Source organism: Eutrigla gurnardus (genome assembly GCF_963514095.1).
Source record: "Eutrigla gurnardus genome assembly, chromosome: 6".
Taxonomy (NCBI): domain Eukaryota; kingdom Metazoa; phylum Chordata; class Actinopteri; order Perciformes; family Triglidae; genus Eutrigla; species Eutrigla gurnardus.
In genome coordinates, this window is record NC_139920.1 from 17,317,967 (window position 1) to 17,334,620 (window position 16,654).

The 16,654-nt window shown below is 39.6% G+C and overlaps 2 protein-coding genes across 3 annotated transcripts in view; one reads left to right on the plus strand and one right to left on the minus strand.

Moving 5' to 3' along the window:
- The first annotated feature begins 1,772 nt into the window (after positions 1-1,772).
- On the plus strand, positions 1,773-3,582 carry uba52 (ubiquitin A-52 residue ribosomal protein fusion product 1). Its single transcript, XM_084012316.1, has 5 exons — positions 1,773-1,856; positions 2,342-2,453; positions 2,708-2,794; positions 2,969-3,071; positions 3,433-3,582. Exons 2-5 carry the CDS (start codon positions 2,351-2,353, stop codon positions 3,524-3,526), a joined length of 387 nt encoding a protein of 128 aa, XP_083868442.1. The 5' UTR covers positions 1,773-1,856; positions 2,342-2,350; the 3' UTR covers positions 3,527-3,582.
- An 854-nt stretch (positions 3,583-4,436) lies between these two features.
- Positions 4,437-16,654, minus strand: part of LOC311014202 (homer protein homolog 3-like) — a 40,958-nt gene continuing 28,740 nt past the window's right edge. For both annotated transcript variants that reach the window (XM_084010647.1, XM_084010648.1), the window contains 4 exons: positions 16,160-16,316; positions 10,819-10,929; positions 9,543-9,623; positions 4,437-7,913 (listed from right to left, as the gene is read on the minus strand). In XM_084010647.1, coding sequence (XP_083866773.1) covers positions 7,728-7,913; positions 9,543-9,623; positions 10,819-10,929; positions 16,160-16,316 — 535 coding nt within the window. In that variant the 3' untranslated portion in view covers positions 4,437-7,727. The remainder of the gene's footprint in view (positions 7,914-9,542; positions 9,624-10,818; positions 10,930-16,159; positions 16,317-16,654) is intronic.

The window sequence follows — 16,654 nt, forward strand, 5'->3', positions numbered from 1 at the left end:
GTTTCAATATCAATATATACATTATTACCGCTGCCAAGATGAATATGTAATAATGGCTGATATATAAATCTTGATCATATGTTTTGTCAATATTTACTTAAAAATAATCTTATGTGGACTTATGTACAGAGCTTGAGTGAACATTTTGATGCAGTTTTTATACTCAGAACTGATGATGTTTTCATTTAAAATGTGGTAAAGTGTCTGCTGCTCATTTGATCAAAACTCTGCAGGACTCTGCATTATATCAGAGCTGAACCGGAGACATTATGTTGAAAAAGCTTCCAGTGCTAATGGGACTTTTAATGTCAGTGCAAACGTTTCCCCCAAGAGTCTGCAGGTTTTCATTCGAGCCATGTAGTGTCTGGTTGGATAAATAAAAAATGATTTGCTCGTAAATGACCAACATCTGCTGCTGCTGTGTTACCTTTTCCACACGAGTAGCCGCTCGGCTCCAGGCTCCCTGGAAGGTGTCGTTGTAATGGGATGTAAAACTGTGACAGCTCCTGTCCCCTGTGATTGTGGGAAAGCCCTCTTCTACAAATAGAAACGTTCAAATCTTAATACATAATATGGTCTGCGGGATTCAGAGATGAACCCTAAAACAGATCCACTCACTGTTATTCATATCAAGGCAATGATGTTTTGAGGGCCAGAAATCCTCCTGGAAACGTGTTGAGTATGCATCTGGATTGTTCCTGTCCAGTAATGGGATGTTGGTAGACAGGAGGAAGTCTTTGCCTGCAGGACGGGCTTGAACCAGCAGGAGAAAATGCTACAATGCTTCACCATGGAAACCTCTTTGCAGTGGAGCATGATGATGATACTGTTGCTGCGCCTGCAGAGAAACAAACGTTTGGCGTGGTGTCCTGTTACCTGGACAGATGCAAGGAGTGGCCTGGACACAAAAAAAGAACTGTTCATTTTATTCAACAACAATGACACACAATAGTGCAACTATACTTCCTTTTATCTGGTTTTGCTTGGGTTGCAAAAGTTTCCTCACCCAAAAGCACCAACTAAATATTTGGAGTGGACACACTTCCCTTTTTTAAGATTCGTCATTACCAGAGATAAATCTACAATATCAATTGCAGCACTTGGTCTGCATTTTAGCACACTGCATATATATTTGGAGTGTTTTAAGTGATGCCTGTCAAATAATTTTACGTGGAAATGTATAAATAGAAAATAAATTAGGCTATCCTACAAATTGAGTGCATTGTATGCACTGTATTTGCTTGCTACGCTTGCACAGACATTTTTCTGTTTTGTCCATGCATTTTCACAATTACACCAGTAGGTGTCAGTCCACATAGGCTACACATACTGCACTGTAACACTCTAAAAAACGCGTCTCCAAAATTGAAATGAAAAATATTGTAGGTGTTCAAAACTCAAAGTATGATCGTTTCACAATCAGGTTGGTGTTTAAATAAGCGCTTATGCATCGTTTCAATGAACTGTCACTCGATGTCGCTCTCCTCTATTTTGGGGGAATAGAATATTCGTAAATTATATAATATATATATTCAATAATTTAGTAACAGTGTTATAGAAATAACAATAATACAATATGTGTTTGAGGATCATACACTGAACTACGTGGTTCCCGTTCACCGTCATAGACAAAAAGCATTTAATCTTAAGTTAGCAGGCTGTCCGTATTAAAGATTTTGACATAAATAGTGGGTTAATAAGATGTGACTGAATAATACATGGTATTCAAAATCCACCTTCAAGTTCACTCGCGTTATTTTATTCCCAATGAGAAAAAAAAGAGGGCAGGCGGAAGTGACGTGTTTCAGCGTCAGTCTGTTCCGCTCTCTTTTCGTTGAGGCTCAGCTAGCGGCCGGGTGGGTACACGTTTCGTCCGGCACACATTTATCGATTTAAAGTGAACGTACGTGCTTAAACGACATTTAAACGATACGTTATTCGTAGCGCGCGGACAGCAAATGTGTTTTAAGTATTTAGAAGCACTGTTCGATGATAGGAAATAAGAGAAAACGTTGACGGAGCCCCACGTAAATGTGTACGCATGTGGCGAGGCCCAGCACCGAGTCCACTGGTGCTAACGGTAGCTAACGTCGTTAGCTGCTGGGGGCAAAAACAGACAGAACTTTCATTTCACGGTTATGTTATTAAAAGAGTAGACGTTACATTGTTTTTTGTGTTCCTAGTTGAAGTGTGTAACAAGTCTGTGTGTAGCTGTCTTGAGCTGTGTGGTCGGAGAGTTAGCGAGATGAACGTCTGAGCTAGCAGCTAACGGCCGTGTGGTCGGAGAGTCGGCGAGACGAACGCCTCAGCTAGCAGCTAACGCCTGTTTTTGTCCCCTCAGCCTGCAAACATGCAGATCTTCGTGAAGACGTTGACGGGGAAGACCATCACCCTCGAGGTTGAGCCCAGCGACACTATCGAAAATGTCAAGGCGAAGATCCAGGACAAGGAAGGTGAGCCATCTTGACAGTTCGTTAGCTCTTTAACCAAATGTGGTAGAAACATTTGTAGATTTTAACCACTAACGGTAGTTTAGTGCAAGCCAGTCGGTCTAATGGGAGACGGCTGCTAAAAGCTGGGGTAGACACTTAAGCAAAATGTGTGGATCTTGGTTAGTCTTTTCAACCACAACGTATCGTTGTCTCTTGTACGTAAATGAAGAAAAATTATGAGAACATTTAAAATGTGGTTGATCTGTGTTTTTCAGGAATTCCTCCTGATCAGCAGCGTCTCATCTTCGCTGGGAAACAGCTAGAGGATGGACGCACACTGTCCGACTACAACATCCAGAAAGGTACGTCCAGATGTTCTCAACGTGTCAATGGTCGCAGTAAACCATGGACGAGCTTTCCAAAACTAAGCTTTTCACGAAGTACCAGGTTATTGCGAAATGCTTGAGCATTGTTTTTCTGTGGTGCGGTCTGTGGATGTAACTGACATTTTCTCTTGTTTTAATTGACCCCCCCAGAGTCCACTCTGCATCTGGTTCTGCGTCTGCGTGGTGGCATCATTGAGCCTTCTCTCAGACAGCTGGCCCAGAAATACAACTGCGACAAGATGATCTGCCGCAAGTAAGTTTTGAATTGAGTTTTTTTTTGCAGGACTGTTTTCACCACTAGTGTGTATGATACTGTTATTTACCGTGAAGTCGTAGGTTAGAGTTCAGACCAAAATATGTTATATTGCACTGCAAGCAGTGTGGTGTGACTAGTTAAAATAAAGTTACATGTTAATTTGTGTAAACATGGGCTGAAATGGCAAAAGTGGGTCGATAAATGCTCTATTTCAGATGTTTGACACATTGCCAAATGTCCACCCTCCTCACATTCAGTAATTTTTATGGAATGACTTATTTTTGCTCAAGTTTTGGGGTTCTTTTAAAACTTGAACGTTGAGACATTTCCTCATAACTGATCCCTTACTTCTTTGCAGGTGCTATGCCCGTCTGCACCCCCGTGCTGTCAACTGCCGCAAGAAGAAGTGTGGACACACCAACAATCTTCGCCCCAAGAAGAAGCTGAAGTAGACAGTTCGACTCAAGCGGCTCACTATGCCATTTTGTGTTAAAATAAATTAAGAAAATGACGCTGCTTGTCTGACTTGTTATTTAGTGGTGGGAACAAATAGGGTAATTGTGGCTTTAATTTGTGTGCGATACGGGATAGTAAGGCTGTTCAGCATTATTTTAACTGCAAGGAACTGTAACCAGACTGAAACGAGATGAAGCCGGTGCAGCAAACTAGTCATTATTTGCCAAATGAAGATTAAAGACATTGATGAGGAGAATTTGGCAAGTGATCATCATCAGAAGCCTGTTCAGAGTTGTAGCGTAATTCAGTAAACCTTCTGCTTGGGACTCGTGCCAGCTGAACCTGATGGTCCAAAACCTGACTGGCACAGTGCCGCTTAGGGGTCATTTCCACTCAATATGGCACATGGTGGCAGTTTCAGCCTAGATTACTTAGCTGTTTCTCAATACCAAGAACGCCAAGTTCGGACTTGTGGTCTCAGGAGTTTAGACTTGGCAAGTTCAACTCGGGAGTCCAGACTCCGGAGAACGGGAGGACGCAGGACGGACATTCTGCAATTGGAACAGCAGCGGACTTGATGACGTCACCATCCCACAGCGTTCGCAGGTGCACCGGTCACTTACCCCAGCAAACGTGAACTGCATTAACAATACAGACTAATGAACACATTTAATACGGTTGGTCGTGGCTGAATCTGAATGATAATGGTACAGTCCATCACAACACCTGCTGGCTGCTTATCTGCTTACAGAAATTCAGTTTCATACATGCTAGCTCATAGATGGCAAAAAAACATTCAAGGACCTTAAATGTGTAAGATGTAAGAATACTGAATTAAATGGAACCTCCCATCAAATCAAACTTTATTTATAAAAAATCACACAGACGACAAATTACTTTGCTTGACTGAGTTTTAATGTTAAACAGTTCTGTACAAATATAAGGAACTCATCTCACATTGTCAAATACCGTACAAACGCTTGCTCTCCTCAAATTCACTTATTCTTACAAGAGTGGCCTTGAACCGATTAACACCTGTTGACAGTTTTCTCTTAATTTACTGATTTGTAATGAAGACAACCTGGTCTAAATGAAGTGTTCTGAGGTATTTAGAGTCGCACTGAAAGGTCAAATGTTTTAGACGCTGAGCAATGAGCAGGTTAAAATCAGAACGTACATTTAAATCTGTAGGAAGTTGAGCGTCATGCAGAAGTGGTTTATTCCAGTTAATGTGGCTGTGATGGGACAGTGGTGCATTTTTGGTACTGCGCTCTTGTAGCTTGTAACATGTTTTTAAAAAGAAAAGGCCTTATTCCAGTGTATTGGAGGAGGAATCCACCCACAGATATTCAAACAGTTTCTGTTTATTGACCTCAACACAGCTGATGGAATAGTATACCTTAAAGGAGGACACTGTCCCTTTCTGTGTATACAGGAACTCCGATTACAGAGTTGTGCATTGATGATACGCTGGAATAAGGTCTTTTTGAAGCAAAGTGTGTCTGACATCAACCGTGAGGAGCCGCTAGTCTCTACATTTTCTTCACGCTTGATAAAAGGCTGGTATCTACCGGTCTTTATCTGCTGAAGCCATGACATAAAAAGCCCTGGTTTTGAAAACAAGCGCTCCTGTTTAAAATGGATGAGAAGGGGCTTTACACAGGACTGATTACCTACAAACTACGTGTATGAACTGTGAGCTGGCATCTATGCGAGGAACATTATTGCTGATTCGGTGATGCTTGCATGTAGCAGCTGATGTCAGAACTCCCAGAAAGTGTAGTCACTCGTCAAAATGACGAATCTTACTGTACAACATAAGCTCCTTTTGTGATTGATAGCAATACATTGTAGCACCATTATCCATCATGACTATTAAACATGTAGAGGTGACTCTTTTTGTGCAATATTGCAAGAAATTAAGCTAGAATAGAAATTGTGGTTATAAATTAATCAGCCGGAAATAGTACAAGCAATAATTGCGGTAACAGTTTTCTAGAATATTATCTGGTATTTTATTACATTAACAGATTTTGTTACGACTTGTTTGAATCACATTTTGACACGTGAGTATGATTCTGGTAGCTTTGCAGCTTATTTGTACCCATATAACTGTCACATGAAGAAATAAAGTAAATCAGGGTGAGAAGCAAAGATCGATAGATACTGTGCATCAGAACATACATAGCTAACAGACACGTCTATTAAGTACCTATTTACTAAAACTACTGCAGTTGTGCTTTTCAGTTCAAGCTGTCTCACACTCTCTCTCACACACACACACACACTCTCTCACACCCCCCCTTGGCAGGTACAGGGCTTCTGCAGAGCTCATGCAGTGCTCTCATAGTGATCTATGCTCTGCAGCGCCGCTGAGCCACTCTGGGATTATTACTACTAGTATGGTAAATGATAATGCATTAATACATAAAGTAGAGCTGGGTCATCGTGTGCACACGGACACATGTAAACAAAATCAAACTTGGCACGAACATCATTGAGTGCATCCTCCGGTTCAACTCAACAGGGCGGGAAAAACGGCGTGTCCACAGAGATCCGTCTGGACCTTTCCTTCGAACGCGCAACATGTCAAAGTGATGCCTGAGAGGACAAACCTACCAGCCACAGCTTGAATTTAGCACAAATTTGGCTGCTAGCCATCTCCATCTCCCCTCCTGATTGTGAACAACCCATCAATGAACGTGAATAATAGAATGAAGTGGTAAGAAAAGAGCAGTCCTCATAAAACATGAACAAAAAATGCTGGCGATCCTCAGAGGACAGAATGGGAGCAGGTTGTTCATCTCAGAGTTTGTGGATGATCTGGCTGGTGCGAGGCTGCTGATGGTGAACAGGAGCTTACTGTATTCAAGGCCTTCGCCTCCACATGTCCTTAAACTAACAAAACGCCTACTGGGTGCATCTCCATAGTGTTGAAGTAAAGATGACACAAACTCAAGGTTGTTGTAGTGTAAAAGCAGACATTTGACTTGTATAGCTCATCTCGACTTTTCTCAGTTGTCTTTTTTTTTTACTTCTGAGATCTAACAGTAGCATTATGAGAAAATGCATATCTAAAGGCTTATACAGGAGTATTAAATGCAGGGCTCAGGCTGTTTGTGGCGTCAACGTCCTCCACCGAACTGCAGCGAACAAAACATTGCTTCGTTGTTTCTGTGAATGTCCAGAATCCAGATCAAATATGTATTCCTAATGTTTTTTAAAAACCTTAAAGTTTCAACCATGTCGAGTCCTGTTGTGAGTGCTGGTGTTAGAGGTTTCACAGTCTCTGCTCAGACATGGTTGAGACTTCCAGCAGTGCAGGAAAACAGAAAACGGAGGATGACTGTGTTTAATAAAAGCCAGTAGTTAACACCGTCAGGCCATTATCTTATGATTCTTTCTTAGTTTTACGGCTACCCTTGCCCCATAATTCAGACAGATAATACTCTAATACAAATTGATTGCCTGCTTTATATTAAATAAAGATTCATCACACAAAAACTAGAAAATGATACCCGTTGGAAATGTCTACTTTTGCATAATGCAAGCTTAAAATCTGTTTCGGTGCCCGTTTTACAGGTGATCTGAGCATTATGTGCGATCAATAAATCATCACCTCGGCCGTTTTGAGACGTCGGTAAAACAACCATTAACAATCGAGACTTGTCACTGAAAAGACCACTGCTGAGCATTTTACATTGTAAACCACCTGGTCATATTTTGACAGATTTCACTGGATTGCTGTGGCATCAAAAAGGAGGAGGAGGGTTCTGTTCTCCCAGAGCAAATTGATTCAAAGCTTTCAGAGTGTTCAGTAATGGTGAGAAGAGTGAAAACCTGTTGTAAAAACCATATTGTCCTCTTCTGGGGCTGAAGGACATGCAGCTGCTGGGAACTACTACATGAAAACACAAGCAGTAGCCGGTGAGATGACACCGCCAACTGTTTATGATAAGCATACCAAGGTTGCAGTGTTAATATGACAACGTTTTATTCTGCACACACCATCTTAACGAGCTCATACCTGCTGCTGCACTGATCTAAAAACACAGATCCTTGAACGGAATCCCCAGTATGTTTTCGGCCATATTGCTTTGATTGTTGCTCTGGTGATTAAACCAGTAAAACACAAATCTAGGCTACATGGGTGGAACCAGTACAGACTGTGGAGATGCAGCCTGACTGCTGCTGTGGCTATTTGTCGATGAGTTTTGCCAGGCTCTGTCTCAAGTCGTTCAGGTCGCAGATTTTGTCGTCCAGAACCTCGATGATGCGTTTGACTTCGACCCCCGCCTGGTTCTGCTCCTCCTGGCTGGACGCCAGCGTCTCTTCAGCACTCTGGACCCGTTTCTCCAAGTCGCCGTTTTGTCTCTCCAGATCCTGCACACACATTAACCGTTAATACAGTTTTCTCATCGGCTCAGCCGTCGGCGTGTTGAGAACCACGTGAGATGTGCTCTCAATTTCAAATTTAGCACCTTTAAATGCCAGTAAATGGCTCTCCTTGTGACACTGCTGACAGCAGTTACATTTAATGAGTCTCCTATTGGCTTCAAACTGTTTATACCACTAATTTAAATGTTCTCTATGGAGAGGATTCTGGATGGCAAATGCAGCAATGAATAGATTATGGAATGAACACAAGGACAGCAAAGGTCAAATATGAAAATACATAATTCACAACTGACACCACTGCTAAAATGACAGAGGACCTAATTAAGGCTATGCAATATGCATCAGGTATAATCCCCTTCATTAGCATGGAGACTCAATGCCTTTGGTTTTCTCCTAGACGTCCTCAGTTCTCCTGTACGGATTCTCTGCTGCAGGTCTGAACTGTGCTTTCTCTTATACAGGCACGGAATCAGCACTTTGATTTTCCATTAGTGTGGCTCAGTTTGGAGAACAAGAGAAAACACCGGTCAGCGGTCAACACTCGGCGAGACTATTGTGTTTCTTATTTTAATAAAGTGTCTAGACTACAGATATGAAACTAACCAAGAGAATAACGTGGTGGGAAGGTAAAAAAGAAAGGTAATATGGTGAAGACAACAAAACCAGGTACATTGGTAACATAAAAACAACCCATTAACATTTCTGCTATGAATATCTGGAGTAAATTGTAAGCTTGTACTAGAATGAGAAGGACTTGAAAAGAAAATCCTGTCGAGACTGAACTGGTGACTTCTTAGCAACCGAATCACAAGAATCAATGGCAAAAATAAATATATAAATCTCTGTTCAGACTGAAGTTGACATGCTCTCCTTTCAATAATCTTGTGTGCATACCTTTCTGTGGCACCAGCTCTAATAGGTGAAGTAAGAAGACAACCAGTTTGTGAAGCAGTACCACCAACCAGTCCCATCCATCATGTTTTATAAGAGTTGTAGGCTTGAAAATCAAAAGGTCTGCTAAAGTCTGTCTTAGAACGTCCTAAGGTCCTGACACACAACAGAAATTCAGTTTTTCTCTTCAAAGATAATATAAACATAACCTAGACTTTTATCTTTATTATATAGATATCCTGATATGAGACGAGATATCTTATTTCATTTTTTAATATCATTACGTCTGTCCTTTCCTGGTTTGGAAGGCTCCATTACACAAAAGTGATGTCATTTTTATGTTAACATTTAACTGTTGCATTTACGCACTGTCATTAAATTCACATTACTGACGATAAATGATCAAAAAATGTGTAAATATTCAGTAAAACACCTACATTTTTTGTTTCAATATTGTAGGTCAAAATATGGTGATATTTGATTTTCTCCATATTTCAAAGCCAGAAGGCAAAATGTTGGTTCCCAAGTGCAGCTTCATTGAAGACATTCTCAAATCTTCAATTTTTGGCAACTTAGCCTCACAAATACTTTTTCAAAGCGTTTGTGTTGCGATCCATGTATGTTAGCCAGTTTCTAAAACAGTATGACAAGTATAGCACTGCTGACAGCAACGTGACATATTATGGGAGAGACAACGAAACGCTCAGCCAGTTGTCTTCTTACCTGGAGTCTCTGCACGGCCTCCTCCCTCTCGTTCTCCAGCTCACTCACATCGGTTTTCTTGCTCTGTAGATTTTGAATTTCCTGAAAACACAGTCATTTCAAACCGTCACCACACTACGTTCACAACTGGTTCTAACTGAGTCACTCATCGGGTTGATGATAACATTCGGGACACCTTGCCGTTTCCAGGGAGGAGGGGGTGATTCAGCCCATGTGGACCGACGTGACCTTGCAGAATTCTGTTGCCAGAAGGGAAACTTGTTTAGATGACGTGACAGACAGAGTTATGCTAATGTGGCTGGAGGACAGCAGGGAGCTGCTTTTCAAGGCATATTTCACTTTGATGTCCGATTCATTTATCATGAGGAAATGGGGTTTGGCTGAGCACGCCCAACATGCGTTTGATGGACTTGGCCAAAACAGGCACAATAATATTCACAAGGTGAATCATCATAAAAAAAATCATATTAAAGCAAGCTTGGAAACACTTATGAAGGCAAGTTGGACTCCTGATTTCACTTAACATGTAGGTAGCACCTCCGGATTTCTCTATCAGGTCTCCTTTTGTCCCAAGACTGTGATGCTGTGGTATTTTATCAAAGGTCTCTTGTCTGAGCAAACTAATGAATCCACAAGAACAACTGCAGTCTGGAAGATAAATGAAGGATGTGGTAGAAGTAGACACTAGAAGGGCATAAGTAAAATCCCCAAAGCACTCTCTCTTCTCAACATTTTGTTTAGTAATTATCTTTTGGCCAAGACAAAAACAAGATCATTGAACCAGGAAGATCTCATTAAAAGCCTTAAAAGGCCAGCATGTAGCATTTATATGTTGGCAGAAAGGAATATAATATGAAAGTGAGACTAATAATATTGCAAAGGAACAAATCACTGGCTCTAGATGGGGCCATTTATATTTTTGTGTCGGCCATCTCCTACACGCTCTGCGAGAGAAGTCCCAGTTAGTAGAAGTAACCTCTCTTCTAGATTCCGCCAGATTTACAGAATAAATACTCAAACTGGCACTTGTACTTTTCCAGCTCTCCCGGATTTCTACATTTACTAAATGAAAGTTTTGACATTTCTTTCCCCTCAGTATAAATACTAACTGGCTCTATTTCCACAAACTGAAAACAAATGTATCCCGTTGATAAAACTGGCGGTTTATTATGTGAGCGGCTGTTTGAACAAGCTGGCTTTTTCACACTGAGGCTTCCTCCAGGATGGTGAATGGATTTGGACAGTGTGCAGTGGAGGGAGTAAACTGGTGTCTTGCCTGATCTTTGGCGCTCAGCAGGGCTTCCAGCTCCTCCAGTGACTGACTCAGCTCCTCTCTAGCAATCTGACCAGCAGCAGGATGCCCCAGCTGGGACTCGAGCTCCGCCACCTTGAACAAATACACACAGACCATTAATACATGGTAACAAAACAAATGTGCAAAAGTGCATTGAAAAATACATTTTACAAGAGTACACAAATCATATTACACAGTTCCCTGCACAAAACATACCATTAATATGTCAATAAATATATATATATATATTTTTTAAAGTGTTCTTTATAAACAACATAGTTCTTATTTGGAGCCTAATTGATGAAAGTCAGCAGCAGAATGGATGAATGGAAACCATGAATGTCAACAATGCCAAAGAACTCTCCGTCAAGCATAGAGGTCCTTTCACATTAAATTCATTTTAAATTGGTCATGAGCTTGCAGAAATCTCTTTGAGATTCAGAAGGTCTCAATCTGATTTAGTTTCATAATCTAATCTAATTATTTTAGTCTGAAGCTGACCAGTACAGGTTTCATGGGAATACCTAATCAGGTTGTTCAATAATTTGATGATGGGACAAACACGAGAACAAGAAAGCTGTTGGTGTAGGTAGAAAAAATAGGGGAAAAAAACAGAGACTCATTGTAATGAGGAGAATGATGTAGGACAGCATTTTAGTGGTTATCCAATAAAAATCTTTCATTAACCTAATGGTTGGTGTAATTTTATGAATCCAGTTCTCTGGATTTACAAAGAATCATTCTGGAAAAACAAGGAAATCTGCAAAATAATAATGTAGAAATACTAATTTCATTTATTAATATAGTCATACGCAAATAGTTTTATGATTACTACTGATGGAAATGAGAAAACCAACAGGGTCACCGCCTACCCGTCTACACATCCATCCATCCATCCATCCATCCATCCATCCATTCACACAAGATGATTCATTCCCTCTCAATAGATGAGAGAATGAACTGCGGTGCTTCTGTGGAGAAAGGCTTTACTGCCAGTGGTCACAGTGCTGAACTCTCTCACCTATGATAACTCTTTTTTTGGATCGCTGGAGGGATGTGATCTTGTGAAAAATCATGACAAATTAGTTTTCTGACCCACTTCTTTACGTTTAACATATAAATGGAAAAGCGAAAGACGGTGAATGACAGTTTCAATAAACAAGGGCAAACTGTTCAGCCTTTGAAGTCTGAACACGATGTGATTTAAAGTTTTGTGGCTCACTGTGCATCTACTAGTTTAACAGTCAGAGCAAGGTACCGGCACTGCCATGGTTAGGGGTTCAATTCCCACTGGGCCTTCAAAGGAAAAACAAACAAAAATGTTTGCATGCTCTGGGAGTAATCCGATTAAGACAACGATCTAATTGTGTTTACACTGGAGGAAGGACAAAAGCTTTACACAGATTCATTAAAAACAGATAAGACTCACACTACATAATGCTGTTTTTTTTTTGTTTTTTTTTATAAATGGGACATCTACTGACCTCTGCACAGTTTGAAAAAATACAGTAAAATCTGGACATGGTGTTTTTATGAACTATAAAATCTGTGTTGATACAGGTCCGATCCAACCTGACATTCCTCCCATTGAGATAATTAAATAAAATGTTTACATGACAGTCTGAGTGTTGCTTAAATGGAACAAATGTGCTTCTGCAAGTCAGTGTGTAGTTATTACGGCCAGCTGCTGTAGATGAATCCTGATTTTAGTCATGATGACAGCTGACAGTTTGCTCATTTACACTCGGGCTGTTCATCTTCTGCACACACTTCACTGAAATAAGCTCAACTCTCTCAACTGCTGGCCAAACATTCAACTGTGTTCAAGGATTGATATCACAATACTGTTTTCATGATTCATTATCAATTAGTTGATAGATTTCTACATTTCTAGCTTCTCAATTGTGAATATTTGATGGGTTTTGTTCATCTTCTATGATATTAAACTGATTCTTTGGGGTTTTGGATTGTTAGTCTGACAAAACAAGCAATTTGAAGACAATGCTTTGGGATGGGATGACTGGAAAGACATTCTTCCATGATTTTCTGCAATTTGAGAAAAATAACTGCCAGATTAATAAATAATGATAATAGTTGTTTTTGCTGTCTTTAATATGTAGAAATACTGCTGTGTTCTTGTACTGACAATGTATGATAGATAAAAAGGAAAACAGGGGAATTCAACAGCGTTACCTAATTTAATGTTGGTGATGCTGGAATCAATGTCTGACATGTAAATATGTGAGACAGGTTTCTCCATGTCTAAATGTCCTCTTCCCTCTAGCATCTCCTCTACATTTAAATTTCAAAGTGTCTCTTTATAGATTCTGTGCATGCCATCCAAGCTAAGCTTCAAAAAACCACCAGAGGTGGTGCACCTCTGATTTTTCTCTCTCTAAATTCCCAGGAGTCCCCAACAGAGTCCTCCCTGGCTTGTGACTTTATTATTCACCATATTGATAGGAATTATTTTATGTCTGGAATGTCTGCTGTATGTTCACCTTCAATTCAAGGCAGTAACAACTGATTTCAATGATGACCCTTTTAATGAAAAACGTCTAGAACATGCTCGACTGGACGCACGGCAGAGGCTAAACACTCAGCAACATTACATGGTAAATATTTTGGTAACTGATTAAATTGCAACTTTTTTTTTAGCACAAAATATTCTCAGGTTTAAGTTTCGCAAATGTGACCATTGTACATCAATACATTTATTATCTTGTCTATTATTAAAGACATCACAGTAGTCTTAATGAAATTGTTAAACGCACTTTTTTCTCCATTTTCTTTTAAACATTACAGACTAAACAACTTATTGATTATTTCAGAAAATAATCTGTAGATCAATTGATAATGAAAAAAATTGTGTTTTGAAGTTTCCATTTAATATATCTGGTTGTGTTACGTAATTGCAGGCAATTAAATTGATAACAAAGATCACTGAGACTGCTTTATGACATTATATTGTACTGTGTGATTGTATTTTTTCAATGTTATGAATTACATTGATTTGTTTATGATGCTGGATTAGATCAAAGACATTCTTGTCTAGTTATATATTCATTTTATCATGTCAGAAAATGTATTTTGTGATATAAAATCAAGCAACTATTTTATTTATACTGCCACTGCTAGGAGGACCTACTTTCTTGGTCAGAACCATTCTGTCCTGACTCTTGGTTAAAATAAACATATACTTAGAATTATAATTGTGCTGCTTTGATGGAGGCACACTCTTAAGCTCACTATATTTAGACAGTTGGAGAGTTGGAAATGTTCCTCTGTGGAATATGATTGAAATTTTCACAAATCAACATTCACAAATCACAGTTGCCAAAAAAATCCCCAAAACTCAAGAGACCAAAACAAAAGACAAGAAGAAGGTTACATTGGAACAATGTGTTTTGGACACAATTCAAATTATCATAGTTTAGCTTGTTGTTTTCATCATAATTCCACATAGAACTCACAACAGATACAATTCCCAAAAGCAAAATAGCAATAGCAAAATAAAAAAAGTGAAAAAAAAAACCCAACTAAACATGGAAGTATAAAAAATAAACTATTAAATTAAGATAGACAATGCTGCTAATTGCAGAATTGCTCATTCTGGTTAGACCTGAGCAGAGATCAGACTCAGACCTTCTGCTGTGGTGGTGAACACAAACATAGCTGATGTCACCATGAAGAAAAAGCCAGCCAACCTCTCTACCTTCTGCATATTCTGTGATTTATCTTCTTCCTCTAACTGGGGCAGAGAAGGGGGAGGGTGGGCAGTATAGGGTGTCCTGCCTCCCCCCCCCACCACCACAATAAAACATCCCTGTCCCACTCAACACCCGGTTGCCAGACCCCGGAGGCTTGCTCTACTTCCAGCCACCTGGTTGACTTTGCTGCTGAGTGTGTGTGTAGCTGTGTTTTGGGGGGGAGGGGGTAACCTTCACCTGGACTTGTAGAGATAGATGAAACCACGACGTGGGCTAAAAATAAAGGGCCCGTTTTATGTCACTGGTAGTAATAGTTTCATTGCAGACCGGTTGCGGCAGCACTTTATTCTGTCACATCGAAGAAGTCTTGTTAAGCTTGACCAAGGGCATAATTTTCTCTCTCTAAATTAAAGATGATAGGTCTGCGTTCTGGCCCTGCGATTATCACGGGAGCCTGTCAACAAAAATATCCAGAGAAGCTGGATGATAAATGCATCTGCAGTTTGGAAGAGACCAAGTCTGTGTGGGGATTTCAGTGTGATAGTTAGAGAGAGAATGGGAGGAAAATGTTTCAACGAACAAAAACATGCACCATATTTTTGCTTTGATTTATATGATTTATTTTTTTCTTCTCACCTCATCTGTCATTTTAAACCACATGTCTGGTCTAAATTATCATCCTGATCCAAACAATTATTAATAAGTGATAATTCAGGTTAATTTAACCATCTAGTGCATATTTAGTACATTAAGTAATGTATACTGTGAATAAATATTATGGGATTATTGTGAGTTTTCTTTATAAATAAGGTGTACAGTCTTCAATATACACTCAGAAGAATGACTATGCAGCAGCTGTAGAACATTATGAGGATTTTGTATATATATATATATATATATATATATATATATATATATATATATATATATATATATATATATATATATCTTTTTGACTTTTGGACAATTAAAGAGACCAGAACTGAGCTGTGCACTGTATGCAGTTATTAACAACAATAATTTGAATGTCAACGTTATGAATGAAGCTTTGAAGTATTCGGGAGCCTCCAGCCCTAATTATATTACCAGCAATGAGCCCACTGTCTATGCTTGAGAAATCCACAGGGCTGACCGTTATAAACTGACCATTAGGCCACATACCACATAATAATGAAAAACATGTGATGAAAATCATTGCTATGAAGCCAAACATATACACTCATTACAATAACTTGCTTCCTAGCAAATGTGTCCATTGTAACTGTTCTACACCGTTTTGCAACTTGGAGTAATAACAAATAATGAATCAATGATTATGAGCTGGTGCAAAACTTTCATTTTTAGTCAGCAAATATTCAGCATTTTCATCCCCAGTGTGAACAGGATTTTATACTGGGTTAGCTTGTTGTTTGTTACCATTTAGATGGCTTATTGCAACTTGCACTGGTAGTGGTTCATCAGATGCAAATATCTAAAAATGATGTGAAGTAGAATATTTGCTTCACAACACATCAACAACACCCCAACATTGTCAGCCATATTGCACGTCATTGTTATTAGCTGCAGGGATATGGTATTATGAGGTGTTCATTAGTCCACCCTCTGTACGTCACCTGGTCTCGGAGGCGATCGGTCTCCTCCTGGTATTCAGCCAACTGTTTCTTCCACTGTTCCACGCTGCTGTTGGCTTCCTGCAGTGCTTCCACCAGCTTGGAGTTACTGTCCTGCAGGGTGAAGAGTTCAGCCTCCAGGTTTATCTCACACATGGACCTGAAGTCACAAAAAGGCACAGAGACTTAACTTAAAGCAGGGATTATTTGGTTATTTACCAATTATTTATTGGTTGTTTTGTACTGAGCAGTCATTGGACAGCCAATTTGTCAGAGCATTTTTTTTTTATGTTGCTTAAAACACCTTTTCACATACTCATTTGATCCGTTGATAAGTGTAGCTTTAAAGCCAAAATGCTTGTCGACTGTTATGTTCAGATAGAAGGATTGCTGGTGAGGTATATACAGACGATAATGAGGTAATGAAGTGAAATGTTTGTATCGTGCTGCACCAGCTGAGAAATGTGATCCGACATTTATTTGATTTTAAGAAGCCAT

What these genes read in the sequence shown, in the direction of transcription:
- uba52 (XM_084012316.1), top strand. Translation starts at nt 2,351, where the DNA reads ATGCAGATCTTCGTGAAGACGTTGACGGGGAAGACCATCACCCTCGAG. An exon ending in GAAGATCCAGGACAAGGAAG is followed by an intron (nt 2,454 to 2,707) that starts GTGAGCCATCTT and finishes TGTGTTTTTCAG; the next exon opens with GAATTCCTCCTGATCAGCAG. An exon ending in GACAAGATGATCTGCCGCAA is followed by an intron (nt 3,072 to 3,432) that starts GTAAGTTTTGAA and finishes ACTTCTTTGCAG; the next exon opens with GTGCTATGCCCGTCTGCACC.